The sequence below is a fragment of the Python bivittatus genome, unplaced genomic scaffold, assembly GCF_059951505.1.
Source record: "Python bivittatus isolate LINGU-HERP-01145 unplaced genomic scaffold, Pbiv_v1 ctg000980_np1212, whole genome shotgun sequence".
NCBI lineage: Eukaryota > Metazoa > Chordata > Lepidosauria > Squamata > Pythonidae > Python > Python bivittatus.
This window is the reverse complement of record NW_028277125.1, coordinates 30,320,528-30,337,276: the sequence shown is the minus strand read 5'-3', so window position 1 is coordinate 30,337,276 and position 16,749 is coordinate 30,320,528. Positions and strand designations below refer to the sequence as shown.

General features: G+C 37.0%; 1 protein-coding gene across 8 annotated transcripts in view; it reads right to left on the bottom strand.

The window, feature by feature from the left end:
* DOCK10 (dedicator of cytokinesis 10) overlaps nucleotides 1-16,749 on the bottom strand; it is a 189,566-nt gene that overhangs the window by 5,315 nt on the left and 167,502 nt on the right. For 6 of the 8 annotated variants that reach the window (XM_088131644.1, XM_088131646.1, XM_088131648.1 and 3 more), the window contains exons 44-52: nucleotides 16,004-16,114; nucleotides 15,460-15,675; nucleotides 13,681-13,738; nucleotides 13,240-13,338; nucleotides 12,004-12,110; nucleotides 11,674-11,796; nucleotides 10,570-10,683; nucleotides 1,759-1,905; nucleotides 893-1,103 (exon numbers count right to left, since the gene is read on the bottom strand). In XM_088131644.1, the coding sequence (XP_087987770.1) occupies nucleotides 893-1,103; nucleotides 1,759-1,905; nucleotides 10,570-10,683; nucleotides 11,674-11,796; nucleotides 12,004-12,110; nucleotides 13,240-13,338; nucleotides 13,681-13,738; nucleotides 15,460-15,675; nucleotides 16,004-16,114 (1,186 nt within the window). Of the gene's footprint in view, nucleotides 1-892; nucleotides 1,104-1,758; nucleotides 1,906-7,753; nucleotides 9,100-10,569; nucleotides 10,684-11,673; nucleotides 11,797-12,003; nucleotides 12,111-13,239; nucleotides 13,339-13,680; nucleotides 13,739-15,459; nucleotides 15,676-16,003; nucleotides 16,115-16,749 lie in introns of those variants that run through there. The other 2 variants (XM_088131650.1, XM_088131651.1) reach the window with 2 other exon arrangements.

Sequence of the window (16,749 nt, the reverse complement as noted above, 5' to 3'; positions counted from 1 at the left end):
ATCATGAGTGACAGGTGCCATCATAGGGCCTTTTCAATTACGTGCCCCAAATATGACAGCCCTCTCCAAGAAACATGCATTTAGATCCTCAGTTGCCCGGTTTTAGGCTATAATTTAAAATAGATTTCTTTTTCATTTGGCATTTCTAATATATTGCCCTTTTGTTTTTAATAAGATTTTGCTTGTCTTTTTTAATTTGTGTATTCTATTCTACATGTTACCTCAAGTGTATCTGAGGTAGAAAACAGGGCATATATTGGATGAATCAGATATAAATAAGTAATAAGAAAAGTCTTGCTTCAATATTAATATTAATAGCTTGTCAATATTATAAATTAATATTATTGGATCAAGAAAAATGCTAAATAAAAACAGTTCTAAATATATCTGTTCTAAATTAATATATTTTGGAGCATATCCACTGGCAATTCAATGACAAACCTTAGGTTATTTAGCAATGTATTAAACATTTGTGCCCCCCCCACCTTTTTTTTGGTCCCTTCAAGTCAGTGTTAACTCCTACCAACTGCCTCAACTAGTCCCTGCAATTTTCTTGGCAAGATTTTTGAAATAAATTTGTTATTGCCCCCTAGCTAAGGCTGAGAGAGAGGGACTGGCCCAAGGTCACTGAACTGGCTTTGTGCTTAAGGCACGGCTAGAACTCATGGTCTTCCAGTTTCTAGTGTGGTGCCTTAACCACTACACCAAACTCTCTCTCTCTCATTCTCTTTGTGGCCCTTAGCACTTTGAAATAATGACAATTTGGGTCTTTTTTTTTTTTTTGGTCATCCAATGGTCTCCTGTGGACTTTCAGAAGATTCAGAGGCCAAGTGGCCCACCATCCTTGAGAAATTGCCCAGCCCTGCTCTGAAGAAAAGTGTAGTATCCATACTTGTCAGAATGGTCCGTCTCTTGCATTGCTCTTCCACGCCCCCGTGCTTCTTTCCTGACAGGGTGAATGGTGTTTCAAACACAAAGTGGTTGATATTGTGATGCATTTCAAAGTCAGTCTTACGTTCTTCAGCTTCTTTCTCTTCAAAGAAGGGTGTGACATATGTCACTTGGATATATGCATATTTAGGATCTAGGTCTTTGGGATTAACCTATATAAACAAAGAATGCATCAGTTAAAGTCAGCAAAAGGACAAAAGGGGGAAAAAAAACTAGAAACAGCATATCTCAGGAAGGCTGTTCTTTTAGACATTTTCAAAAAGAATATATTGATAGATTTCTTTGCTTTTGACAGGATGGTCATGTATATTGTATTCAGATTTTTTTTAGCATAAAAGGGGGAAAATTCTTTTCCTAGCTGAACAGAACAGGTTTCTAAGAAAGCCTTTGTTACTGGCAGTTCCATAATGAATCTGAGAAATTTGACAGCCCCCCCCCAAAAGGCATGCATACCAGGACCCTCCAGTTTTTAGTCAATTAATAGCAGTGTAATTATTATACATAATTTTACATACTACAGCATGGAAGGAATGTTTATATTACCATCAAGAGCATTATTATAACTCTTCTGAACAGAGACATAAATAAACATAATTATTAGGCAAAAACAGAGATTATTCTTGGCCAGATCCATATTCCTCTCCAATTTTTTACCACATCAGCTCCAAGTTATTCATGCTTTGAGCTTGACTGAACACATGCAGTGAGCATGGCTCATTGGGAAAAAAAAGGTTTATTTTAATTGGGTCTGCACACAAAACTTTCTAATAGCAGGAATGCCGGACTTGAGGACATTTGCATCCCTACCTTATTGGAATCTTGGATGATCTTCACATTGTCTGCTCCAAACTTGTCTGCATAAAGTTTCATCAGTCGCTGAGAGATCTCAGATAGGCCTGTTAATTTGGGCTCTTTGTAAATATATTCCTTACCCTCTTCCTCTTCAAAAAAGCCCTGATTAAAACACAAATCATAACAATTACAATAAACTGAGTATGATAAAACATTTCAAGAATATACTGTGGATGAAAAATGTAAAGTATCTGACTGCTTTGATATATAAAAAGAAATTAATTTCTTTGAATACTGCAGCTTATGCATGATGAGGAAATGGAATGCACTACAAACCGAACTTCTATATTAGCACAGGATGAATGTCATTTTACTAATAGGGAAAAAAAGCCTGTGTGAAATATGACTGAAAACATCCTTGGAGTTGGTATATTATGTACACCCCTATTTTGCAGCAAGTATGCCACCATGTGGGACAGTTCAGTAAAGGTAATGGAACATTATTGGAACTAAATATTGGCTTCTTGCTTCTTTCTTTCTACAAAACACAACTGCAGTCAAAACTGCAATTGTTTGTGTATGGGGAAGGGGAACAACACTGCAATTAAAATAATATATTAGCTTTTGAAGCCAAGTATTCATTCTTAGTTGATTCAGGAGAACTAAATTGAATTTATATTTATTAGGCAGAAAGCTATGTTTTTTACTGGAGAGGGCAACTACAATTCTGAACAAAATACCCAAAATTGGTCTGTTAGTCAGCTATACCCTTAGGGAGTATGAATTCCTTCTAAAATACGGCTTTTGATATAGTGCCTTTTTAAAATAACAAGCTGCATGGTTGGTTCCAATCTATGGATACATCACTCATTGTAATTAATGGCAGCTAGAAAATAGGAACCATTGATGCAATCCAATGGTTTATGGAGCTTTGTTGCATATGTAGAGATTGGCTATGATTCATATACATGCTTTCATATTCATATCAACATGGATGTCATTCTGGGCTTATATAATAATGCTATCAAAGAACCCCTGGAGAATCTCAAAACTTGACTTAGCAAGGGGAAATATTTCTGAGAAAGAGGAAACTGTAGAATTCTTACTCCCTACATGTAGCTTCTTAGATTTGGGAACTGACAATTAGATTAGCATAAATAATTTTCATATTTAGCTATCTACATGGGGTATTATTTAACCTGTTTTAGTCTGGTTCAGGAAAATCAGTTGTCACTGCTGCTGTTGTTACTATTATAATTATTAAAATCCAGAAAGTGGTGTTTTTCTTCATTTTGCATGACTTGGTCTAGAACTCTGGGATGCTGGCCTTGGGGCTTCTTTCCATGGGGAATTGTGATGCATATTCAGTGGTGGGGCTTCTGCAGGAAGGGTCATTAACTGAAAAGGAGCCCAGTGCCAGCCCACTGAGCTCTCTGCTCCCATACCACCTCTCTTGGAGACATTCCAGGCTGCATGGGAAGAGACTGATGGTGTGTGGTGGTGTTTTTCTGCTGTTCCATGGGAAGAGTGAGTGCCTGCCACAGTAGCATCTTTGAGCTTCTCTCACAGAACACTTTATCCAGTTTCTGCATTCAAAGGGCCCAGAGTATGCTGCAAAAGTCTGACCCAACCACCAAGGCAGCTATAATTAATGATAGGAGGAGACAAGGACATGGGATAGGGTAGGAAATGAGCAGCTGAGCTGAATGTCTCACTTAGTCATGATAAATTATCATCAGAACTGGTTGTCCTTAATTTAGAAAACAATTCTGGCTGTCAATTTCTTTAGCTCAACTAGAAAGACTCATTTATTCACAAGTGATAAACAACAGAAGTCCTATGTATTAGTCACTTTCCATTTGTATCTTTGTAAACCCCCCCCCTTTTTTTTTTTGGTGTCTTTGAGTCAGTCTTGACTCCTGGCAACTGCCTGGACACGTTCCTGCAATTTTCTTGGCAAGATTTCAGAAGTGGTTTGCCACTGCCTCCTTCCTAGGGCTGAGAGAGAACGACTGGCCCAAAGTCACCCAGCTGGGTTTGTGCCTAAGGCAGGACTAGAACTCATAGCCTCCCAGTTTCTAGCTTGATGCCTTAACCACTAAACCAAACTGGCTCATTGTAAATCTTATCAAACTGTTTTTAGATACATAGTAATAACCTTAACTTTTATTCCCCTGACAAGCAGCAGTGCAAACACTTCACTTGAATAAAGCCCAAACTACAAGAGGGAACAAAACATTCAGAACATATCTATCCCCAAGTCCTGTTGGAAAAGCCAGAGTTCAGTAGTATTCCTAAAAGGCTTGAGGCCACAAGGATCATAGAAGAGGAGCTGCAAGGCCTCTGAAGTCCCTGGAAGGAACTCTTTCTACCTGATCTTACTGGGTGGGCAGAACCTGCTGAGAGAAGGTGCTATAAAATATATCCAGATCCTAAGCCATGAAGGGCTTTACAGATGACAACCAGGAGATTGTATCACATCCAGAAGCAGACTAGTAATCAGTGCAGCTCTTGCAGCAAAGATGTTACATAGGCAAATCAAGATGTATCATAACTGGTTGAGCTGCTGCTTTCTAGACCAGCGATAGCTTTTCAAAAGCAGCCACATGTACAGCTCCTTGCAATAGTGCATACCAGAGGTGGCCAAGGGATACTATGAGTAGGACCTTCCATTCCAGGTAAGGTCACTGCTTGGGCAGAAGACAGAGTTGTGCAAAGACCCTCCTTGCCATAATTGCCATCTGCTATTTGAGCAGGAGCTGTGAGCAGTCACGGACTACAAACTGGTTTGGAATTGGGGAATGGAATCCTGTCCAAAACTGAAGACAGAATATCCTTGTAACTGGATGGGTTTCTAACCCACAGCCACTCCATCTTTTTGGGATTGAGCTTGAGCATGTTCCTTCCTAATAGCCTCTAGTTACCAGGAGAGGCTCCAAAGTCAACATGTGAAGCTGGGTATTATCAGCCTACTGACAAAACCTGACCCTGTGCCACTGGATGATTTCACCTAGAGACCTCATGTAGATGTTCAACAGGAATAGGGAGAATATTAAGTCTCGTGGTACTCCACAACTGAGGGCCTTGAGGCTTGACCTTTTCCCACTTCCCATCAACTAAAATTTCTGAAAGGAAAATCATTGCCAAATAGTGCTTCCTACCCACAATCCTAAGAGGTGATCCAGGACCACATGCCAGTCAATGATATAGAAGGCAATTAAGAGATCTAGCAACACTAGAAGAATCACATTCCCCCTCTCCTGATCTTGCCACAAATTATCCACACGTATGACCATTATAATCTTGGTCCTGTATACAGGCCAAAAGCTATCCTGAAGCGTCCACACAATCCATTTCCTCCATGGCTCTATGCAGTTGTCTTTTCAGCAGCCTTCCTTCGAAAGAGGAGATTGGAGGTCTCAATATCATCCAATATTGGTGGGATGAATTATAGTTTCTTTAGGTGGGAGCATTCCACTGCCTCCTTCAAGGCAGATGGCACTATCCCTTCACCCAAGGATGCATTGACCATTGCCCTGACACAACCCCCTGTTCCCTCTCTGGAAGATCTCACCAACCCAGGAAGGGCAGGGTTCCAGTGAAGGCCAAGCTGGCGTGACATAGAACCCTGTTCACTTCATTAGGTGTCACTTGCTCAAACTCCACCTAGATAACATTGCAAAATGTGTCCCCTGTCATCTGTACAAGTCAATCTGAGCACAAACAATACTGGTTTTATTTGTTCTACATTGGTCATTCTGGTTGTTTTTAGCTTATTTGAAGATGTTGATTAGTTCCTAGATTTACAATACAATATTATACATTCTATTCAGAAATAAGTTGCATCTAAAGTCCCTCTCTGTATTCTGTTACCAAGTGACACATGGAAGGAAACTACAAGGAACATCTTATAGGAATTTATTTTCTGAAATCTCTTGCCAAAGGATGCTTACTAGGTCCATACTTAATGATCTTCCTTAGCACTATCCTAACTGGGCTGCAAAAATTCAGATGATTATTAGCTATAGATTTTTTTTCTCTCTCTCTCTGCTTCCATACAGTGTTTATCTGGATTTTGGAGCCCCGATCTGGAAAAACTGTCTTCCATTACAACCTACTTTAAATGTCTGTAGGATTGCAAAGCAGTATGGCCATTGGTCATGGGCGACTTCTGATCTTTCTTACTATGAGAGTTTTTATTCTGGTTATTAAATAATAACTTAATTATCAAGTGATACACTTGATAAATATTTACCAACTAATTATTAGCTGATGTTTATCAATTAATTATCAGTGTTTATTATCTTTATTATCTTTGTTGTTTTTGTTATTTTTTAACTGCTCTTCAAGAAAGATTTTATTCAAATAATTAAATAACTAACTACAGGTAGATTCTTAGGATATTCTGGTAGTTGGAAGATCATTTTCACTCATTCTTCCTTTACTCTATACTCCTCTCAAAATGAAAACAGAAAACTGAGGAAAGTCCTGAAATAACATGGTGAAGTGGTGTGGGAAAACTAGTGAAGATTGATTCCCCTTACCTTCTGCAGTTGGAGCCTCCTTAGAAATTTGCAAAAAATTTCTCTAGATCCATGTCAATATATGCAATATTAGGAGATGGAATAAATATGAGAGTTTCATGGAAATGGAGGGGGAGAATAAAATGCTTCCATTTTTGCCAACATGGTCCCTATTTGACTTTAAAAAATCAGATCATTAACTCTATATTGTTTTATGTCAAAGCCAGTTTAAAATTGCCCTAGATGTTCATCTATTAATGAATATCCCAGCAAAGGGATGCTACATAACTACTGAATTCTTCCTATGTTTTAGAGAATCCTTCAGTTTACCAGGAAGAATCTTGATGCTTATAGAAATTGTATTTGTTTTCATAATTCTTATCATCGAGCAATTCACGTTTTCTATCTCTACTGACAACCAGACATTTTGAGGTAGCCTTTAAGAAACCAGGAGCTTCATGAAACTGTACAGTGTTCATAGCATTCTTAGGCTTACATAATTGTATTAATTTTGCTTAATTTAATGAAGTCCTGGGTCTGTCCTTTATTCATGGAATTTAACAGTTTCTTTGAGAGTCCCTGTAATCCTCATTTACAATTTTGTATTTCAGCAGTATATTCATCAACCATGAAATTGCATTCTTCTATGCACTTTTCATTGAACTACTTTTCCTTGGAAAGGGTTAGTTTCATATAAACGAAAATGCTGCTCCTATGTGTCTAAATATTAAATAGGTCACATAATACCAGTTCTGCATCTTTATTTAAAAGATTTCACTATGAAATGTTATGAAAGACATTTGCTCCTGATTAAATTTAGTGAGTTATTATCAATCATATTCTTAAAGCTAGTGAAATGCCTGCAGATTGTTAAAAAGGTTTAGCTCCCTTGATTGTTTTTCAGCACAATGTGAAATTCCTTATACTTGGATTCAGTTACTTTAGGACAGAGGTCTCAGACTCAAATTGGCACAGGAAGATGCTGCACAAAAACTATTTTGTTAGTCTGAGTTGCACACATTAAGTAAAAAGTGAAGAAAATGAATAGTATCCTGGTATAATATTAAACATAAAATGAGTATGTAAAATCTTTACTAAAAAACAGAGTTAGTTGTGAAACAGCCATGTCACTGGCCATTTAGCTGGCAGTGCTTTTTTTTTTTTTTAAATTATTAACTGGAACCAATATTTGGTTTTATATATATTTTTTCAAGGTCATATCAAGGATGATATTATATAGGAAACACGCCCCACTATAAACTGTTCAAATCCTGTTTTTTTCTTTTTCTTTTCTCTCTTGGCTAAGCAAAAAGATCTTTCTTTCCTTTGATCTTTTTTCTCATTTGGTTCCTTTCTCTCTCCTTGCCTGGCAGAGTCCTTCCTTCCTTCCTTCCTTCCTTCCTTCCTTCCTTCCTTCCTTCCTTCCTTCCTTCCTTCCTTCCTTCCTTCCTTCCTTCCTTCCTTCCTTCCTTCCTTCCTTCCTTCCTTCTTGCTGTTTCTCCCATACATTGCCCAGCAGAGAGACTCACACTGTGGCAGTCAAAGCTGGTCCTCTTCCTTGGACACCTTCCTCCTTCCCTCCCTCAGGCAGGCCCAGACTCCTGGCCCACCTTCCCTGATCAAGCCTCTAGTCCTTGCTGTCCTTGCTGGGGAAGCCCAGTGCTGTCTCTGAAGTAGCACCTACCATGGAATGCAAGAGTGAGTGAGGCTTCCTGAAGAATGATGCTACCTGTAGGGCTGTTGCTTGGAAACCAGCTGGATCAGACTGAGGTGAGCCAGCAGGACACCTCTGCCTGGAATGCTTCAATGGTTCAGCTTGTGCATCTGTATGATGCTTAGCACCCTGATCTGAGTTGCTACAAAGTATTGCTGTGAGTGCAGAAAATCTATCGGTCTGTTTGTCTATCTATAGTATCTACTGTATTTATAAGGCCACCAATCTATCCAAAGGAACTCTGAGCAATGAACAAAAGTAGAAACCATCAACAATGATAAATCGCATTAAAAAAAACAAAACAGGTCTAGCCCCCCTCATTACAAACTGCAAAAAAATTTAAAAAAATGCCTTCTCAACCTACATGGCACAACCATCTGAAGGGCTTCATGTTGATGAAAGCTACATTATGACAAAGGTATGCATTTCTTGATCTCCCACTATGCGTCAAAGTAGTAAACCAAGGACAGAAGTATCCGGCATGCATAAAATGTTAAAATACTTTTACTGTGACTGAGAACAAATGTAATGTAGTACAGGGGTTCCTAAACTTTTTGCCATCACATTTCCCTTTAGTGTAATCTTAATGTACACACCTCCCCTAAAAATCCAAACAAGAAAATGAACACACATGAGCAATGAAAACAATACAATGAAACTTCAGGAAAGGTGGATTTATTGTAACAAAGTAACTAAAATGTTCTTCACACCTCCCCTGGACTCTGTCTGCACCTCCCCAGGGGAGGGACACCTCGCAGTTTGAGAAACCTTGCTAGATCTGCAAGGACATATGCAGCAAGGCTGTTTGCAGTGGGCATTTCAGATAAGAAGCACACAGCGGAACCTGCTTCCATTAGAAATGGGAACAGATTTAAGCCTCAAGTACATGGACACCACAGGAACAGAGACATCTTTATAATTCAAGGAAGCAGAACAAAAGCATTAATTTTGCTAGATGCAGCACAGTATATAAATGAGTGAAAGCAATGTTATTTCATCTCTCACAGTGGATATTAAGGAGTGCTATAAATTAAGGTTAACCAAGATCATACAGGTAGGATGATGAGTAAGAAGAATTAAACAAAACAGCATGCAAAAGAATAGACAACTTACCACAGCCTTGAATAAGTTCAAAAGAGGAAAAGAGCAAATTTCTGCATTAAAACCTAATTATCAGACAACATTATTCAGATCTGATTTTATACATTAAAAAAAAAAAAGAAGAAATATTTCCCTGGAAAGTTCTTCCTCAGAGAGCATGCCTGATGTCTGATGTAGGCAGAAGTCTGGAGTGGCGTACAACCACTCTACAATGCGCAATCAGAAGCCAGCTAGAAAGCAAAACTAGAATATCTATGCAAACTAATATCTAATAAAGAATGTGGATTTCAAATCACTGAGGAGAAAAAAACCTTTAATTATTTTGCAGCTTTATCAGGGGTAATTTCAGATACCACCATACATTTTATATTTGCACTGCCTTATCTCCGTTTCCCTATCATCTGTTTAATAACCAACAGAAACAAACTCTGAAAAGCTGTCAAAATGAAGTAGCTCCTTGTAGTCTCTGTTTTCTTAAGGGAATATGAACTTGTCTGTAAGCTGCCCAGAGTTATATATAATACATATATAACTCTGGGCATCCACCTACATAAAAAGGGTGGCTATATAAATCTTTTAAACAAATAAGTAAACAGTGTTATGGGATTTTAGTTGGCGTAACCACCTCTGTGTCTTACTACCAAACCTCTTGCAGTAGATCAGAAAATAGTAATCACAAATAGATGCTGTTACTGAAAATTGGGGGTGCTTCTTTGTTATAGTATAATCTTAGATCTTGATCTAGTGCATGCTTATTTAGACAGAGGTCCATTAACTTCAATGGGACATTCCCAAATCAGCAAGCAGAAGCTTCACCTAAATATGAGGAAACCTCTGAAGCTACATTGGGCAAAAAAGTATTTAGTCAGCCACCAATTGTGCAAGTTCTCCCACTTAAAAAGATGAGAGAGGCCTGTAATTTTCATCATAGGTATACCTTGACTAGGAGAGACAAAATGGGGGAAAAAATCCAGAAAATCACATTGTCTGATTTTTAAAGAATTTATTTGCAAATCATGGTGGAAAAAATGATATTGACCAAATACTTATTTTCCACCATGATTTGCAAATAAATTCTTTAAAAATCAGACAATGTGATTTTCTGGATTTTTTTCCCCATTTTGTCTCTCATAGTTGAGGTATACCTATGATGAAAATTACAGGCCTCTCTCATCTTTTTAAGTGGGAGAACTTGCATAATTGGTGGCTGACTAAATACTTTTTTGCCCCACTGTATCCTTATAGCCCATTACCACTGCTTATATTTTGCAAATATCTATTTTTTATATGACTCTAAATCCAAATTTTGCTCCATGTATTTTACTACATATTTCCTAGGTGTTCATTACGGAGAGCATACCAAGTCAACTAGTTCAATCCCTATGATATTCACTTCTAGAATGTGTTTTTACTGCATTTTCTTAAAAAGAGAATTATTTGGGAAAATGTATATTTTAGCTGAAAGTTCACCAACAGTGAGTCACTTACCTGGCCATAAAATGCCACACGGTAGTATCGTCCAAATAAGCGCTTTTCAGAATTCACAACTTCTGCCACTTTCAGATAAGATCTATGGATGTCATAGTACAATTCAGACAGCCTCTGAAGTAGTAAAATGAGAGAATATTTTAAAGTAAAAACCCTGATCCTCAAACCAACTCATATCAAGGAACTTGTTCTCAACAATGGTATTAGCTTTTGAGTCAACTGATTAATGCAAATGCAACATGCGTATGCCATCGCCTTAAGAGTATCATCTTCCATTTGTACTATCTTCCCATTTTTTCTCAATTATTCTTTTATCTTTTCTCTTACTGCAAAATACCCATTAAAGAGGGCAGAATGGAGTAAATGTAAAATGTTTTTATTGGTAGTGTTAAGTGTCCTCCATCTGGAAGCATCTGAGAGGCTTGTGTTCAAACGCATTTATCATTATAAGCAAGATGCATGAATCCTGTGTCAATTACAAATGGCAAATCAAATTTGCATTTTTCATCTATAGTATACTGTATGGAAGTGAGATCACATTTTCCTACTAGTCCTGTGTGTTCTAAAGAGAAAATCTGCATTTAAACATAAAATACTAACTGTACACTGTGTTTTATTTTAATATTAGAGTATCTGATATTCCTTTCTCATGCAACTACATATATTGAAATCCACCTTTTTGTAATGCACTCTCATATTTAAAAGGCTGCACATAAATAACACAACCAGCACTTTTTCTCTTGGTGGGCAAGTAGTTTAGTTGTAGAATTAACTTTCTGACATATAAATCTTCACTCTGTGCAGCACTACAAGAGGCCACCAGATTAACCAGTAACTAATCAGGGTGAAAATATTTTCACACCTTAACTGCAATCTGAAACAATTATACTAATTTAACTAAATAGCAAGAGTTCTGTTTAAGAATATATAGCACATAGTCCAGTAACCACAGAAACAGTTTTCATGCCTTCTATCCATAGGCTATGTATTTATAAAAACCAGCTAATATAGAAAAGTGAACATAGTTGCAAAAGTCCATAAAGCAGTGACATTCTATATTATTTTTCCCAGTGTGATTTTCCCCTAATTTTTAGCTGGTCTTACCTTGAAATCTCTTTGTTTCTCAAATACTGCAATAACTGGCTTGTTAACTTCAGCAATGAGTTCGTATCTTTCACATTTCCAGAGAAAGTCAACACACAGTTCCAGCTGTTTCACAAGGATGTCCTGCAATTCCACAAGTTAAGAAGGAACACTAGGTCTGTGATGCAAAATAGCAATACATTTTTCTGCAACTTAAATTCCTTAAAAAGAAATAAATGTAATTAAGACTGTAATTCTTAAGCTCCGCTGGGTATAGGACTTACTGAAAACTGTGAACTTACTTCTAAGAAAACATACCTAAGATCAGTTATGAAGAATAACATTGCTAACCTCATTGTATGGTGTATCTTGCATTCCAGAGTCTTCTTTCATAGCTCCTTCTTCTTTAATATTTGGTGTAATGTTGAGAAAAGCTGGCCATCCCAAAGAAAATAAGCCTTTTCAAACAAGAGAAAAAGTCCCATCAATGCTTCAGTAGAAATTATTTAAAGAAATCATAGTCAACAATAAGAAGACATTATGTATATATACAGACACATACATACATACACACACACACACACACACAATGAATTGTTCATAGCCAAAAGATGAATAAAACCAATTGTCAGGCCTAGCCCAAGGAACTCCAGGAGACCACGCAGATTCAGTTCAGCAATGTTTATTAGCTACAACCTCTATCAAGACTTCCCAGACTGAAACTCTGTTCCCACAGTAGCTGTGAAAACAGAGTGAATTCCTCAGGGAGGTGCCAGCCTCATCCTCTTATCTCTTCCTCGCCCTTCTGGAGACGAAAGAGGATGTTTGCCTCCCTGAGTGTGGCCTTCATACTGTAATTCCATTCCATCACAAATGAACATAACTGCATTTATGATAGCTTATTACAAACACTATCCTTATCATTAAGCCTCTTTTAAACACCATGGGTAGTTATAATTTGATAATTCTGGCAAAGAATCTTCTTATCTAAAAGCATAATTTGAGAAACTCCCAATGAGACCCAAAAGAAATGGTAAGGATGATGTGTTAAAATGTTTATGATTCTGAAATATGTCGTGCTTCCAGAGTTCTTCGAAATAAATATCTGTCAATAGAATGAAGGACATATAAATATGGAATACATTGAGTTAAGTCTGTGGTTATACATATTAGAAGTATGTATTGATATTAATCTTGATTCATATGAAGCCATAATTCATTGAAGCTTGGTTCCAATCTGATTTAAGCTACAAACCTTCAGTCCACCAGCCTTTCCCAAGTTTATTTTTCAAGGGATAATAATAGCAGGGGAAGGTGTTGGGAGATCTAGTACGTAACAGCAGTGTTGCTTAGTTCAGAAAGCAAGGTTTGTGGAATCTCAAGGGCACTGCTTACAGTGCCTAGTGTCAATGGGCATTGCTGTATAAGTTTATGGCTATGGGAAGTGATACCAGGATGAACTGAAAATTCCATTTTCTAAGCTTCTTGGCATCAATAGGTTTAGGACTGGGCTACTGAAAAGTCTCCTTTCCTTATATCTGTACAAATGTTGTTCAGCCCATAAATGGTCATGGTTAGAACACTCACTTCCTCCAGGGTGAGTTGTTAGTAAGACATTATTATCAGAGAGTTCAGCATCTTCCAGGAGCAGGCGAGAGGTACAAATCTTTTCCATTTTCCAGTAACCTATGATAGTGTGAGATGTTATTAGCATTTGGTTACCTGTATGTGTTAATACATGCATATTTATTTATATAAGCCAAGATATGGAACGATAATGACCCTCTTATCTCAAAGAAAAGAAAAATAATGTACAAATACATGAAACTTGATTTTTATGCAACATGTAAGGTTTCTACAATGTGAAATGTTTTTAGTTATACGTGAGAAATATCTGAGGAGAGTCAAAGCAGTTTAAAGAATAAGCACAAAAGTTCATAAATGTCATAAAATATGTTATTTATCATTTCTGTTCACCCTTTACTGTTTTCTAACTCAATCAAACCTTTTAAATGTGCTTTATCTTACCCTTTCTCTTCAGATATTCGGCAATAAGGGCAGCTATATGGATGTAGCACATAGCAGCCTGCAACAAGAAACGCTGTATAAGTTTTAATGTTAAAGAATGCAGCTCTTCTTAATCTTCCCCAATACCAGCGAGTTTTTGCAAAACAATAGCAACAAAAAAGGCCCAGCTCATCCGGAGAGATGAATTAGTGTGACAGTTGGTGACCATGGTATTTCCCCTGCCCATTAGGGTTTGAAAATGCCAGGAATCATCTTAAGCAGTGTATTTGGCATATTGGTTTCCAATCAGCCTAAGCCTAGAATCCAACCCTGTGGATATTTTTCAAATGGGCATGTGCTACCAGCCTCTCTCTCCTCCATTCTAATTCTTAAATTTCACTATGCCTTCACCTTGGCTAGGTTGGATGCACTATCCTCTGCAGTTTTGTGGGGGCATTATAAAAACACCCCTCTACAGCAGTGCATGTGCTCATGTGGGTACGGCTCCATGGAGTTCCTCAGTTACATGCTCCTTTGTTGCTCTCTTTACAGGAAGTCTGGGATGACATTCATCTATCCCATTTTACAAAAATATCCTGACAGAGAGTTTGGGGCCTATTTGCCACTTCTTCTATTCAACCAGAACTCTGACATTTCTTCCCAGGTTGCCCAATTCTGTTCCTCTATTTGTTCTATTTGTTCCACCTACAACTGAAGATTAGTGCAAATCTTAGTGATTGCCACTATTATTTCCATTATATTAATATTATCATTATGTTATTTTATGCCTATGTTTTACTCATATCTATATATTTTAGGTGTAATGTTTCTACATAATATTTCTGGCTTAAAGGCTGTAATAAAGGTTTGTATTTTGGACAGCCGGTGCAAAACAAAGCACTCACGTTAAAGGGATATTGGGAGGAGGGAGGGACACATCAGTGTCATGTGCTTGAAAGTACTTAGAAAATAAAGAAATTGAAATTAAATTGTACTCTGTTTCAAAAAAAGAGGGAAAATGTTCAAGAATAGCAAACAAAATACTTCAATTTTAACAAAAATGATAACAAAAATTCTCCATAAGTCATAATTGTGATCTACTCTTCTTGATTCAGTACACTAGACATGTACTAGTAGAATCTCAGTAAAGTTCCTAGAATAAAGTACTGAAAATTAAAGAAAATGTTAGGCACCTGAAGGCCAGCATGGCTGTTTTTTGAATTGCATTCAGCTTAGTTGATCACAAGTTATACTGGCTATCCCTGCTATTTTGATTGATATTTTTATGCAAAAGAGAGAGCATGTATCAGTTTATGTTTTCCCACTGTCCACATTATCATTAAAGCTGCTAATGTCTTATGACAAGGCCATACTTCTGTGTAAATATCTTCCCAGAGAAATTGTAGAAGTAGCCTTAGGATTTGTTTAATGGTTAAATATCAAGACAACTATAAAAATTAACACTATGCTTGCATTCTCCTTTTTCCTCTTTCGAAAATGATTTATTAATATTCTGAATTCTGCTAATCACTGTGTCCTTCTATGTTTGAAAAGAGATCGTGATTTGTTTGCAAACAGTGATTAAATCATGGTTCTCTGCTTCGAATGTAAACCAACATATATCTATTTGGGTGCAGTTTGTACAGAATATCTTGCTTTAGGACGCAAGGTTGCTTAGATGAATCCCTCAAATATCTATGAATGGTTGAAACAGAAAGGTGAACATTGAATTCTTGTTCTTTAGGGTTTCTTTCAAGCCCTTTAAAATGCAAAATAATGTATAGGTTTCAGATTAGCTACCTCTGATAAGTCTCCATTTCTTGCATGAATCTTGGCCATGCTCTCCAGCCAGGTCCTACGTAATTCAGGTGTACTTGCATATGAATTTGCCAAGCTGTACTGTAAATCCACAAGCATCTCAGGGTCCTTCTCATGTTCTTTCATTTGAGCTGTAGCCATTAAAACTGTTCTTATGCGTTTGGTCAAGTCTTTCACTTCTGCTGGGAAGTTACTGTTCTTTGGGGAAGAGAAATAAGGGAATTTAAGTTCACAGAATCTCTATTATCGTGTACTTTGTGATCCATCCTTTAGACAGGATCCCCAGTGACTTATATTTCTTCTACGGCCATCCAGCCATCACTGTACTGATAGAGCAATAATGAGGATGAGCTTCATATAACCCAAAGATGGTTGACTGATTCCTAAAGACACTGTAAGCCACTACTGGGGAAATGGCCATTGTCATAAGAAATGCAAATAAATTACTATAAAAATAAAAATGAATAAATGAATAAATAACTATAATAAATAAATATAAATAAATATAAATAAATAAATAAATTACCTTCATCTGTTTGTCTCCATTAGCAAAGTTATTTGTAATTGCCAGAGAATGCTGAAAGCGAGAACCTCCAATTCCTGCATCTGCAATCAATTGGCTTACAGCCTTGATGAGCTAAAGGTGATGACAAGAAAAGAGAACATGAAGACAGATACATCATGCTGATAAATTTGTTTCTCAGAAGAACCACCAGCAAAATTTATTAGACAGTAACTCAAATGATTGTTGTCTTGCTCTCTGTTTGTGCTCAAGGAGACAACTAGTAACTTGGTAGCATCAGATGATTATTAACAGTTTTCATTTTTTCTCACATTGTTTTATATTTATAATATTAAGTATGAAGAAATTAAAATTTTGGTAAGCTATTTTTTTTTAAAAAATGAATCAGATAAAATTCTTGCCCATAAGAGTCCCTGTACTGTATATGAATAGTTATGAATGAATAACTTCTGCTAAATAGTCTTTCTGCTAATTAGTCTTTCAGAAGGAAGGAAAATGTTTTGTCCTATGGATTGCATTTCCAAACTAACTCTGTATCTTAAGGCTCAGAACCTGGGAACCTTAAAACATTTCTATAGAATATCAAGCTTGGGATAACAGCAGAGTCTTGAAAGCATTATTATTACTGTGGTTTTTACGGTCATTATTGATAGCATCATCATTCATGACAGCATCTAACAATCTAAAATAAAATATAAATTAAGAATGGAATAAAACAGACTTGAGAACATGCTGTGATCTGCAAGTAT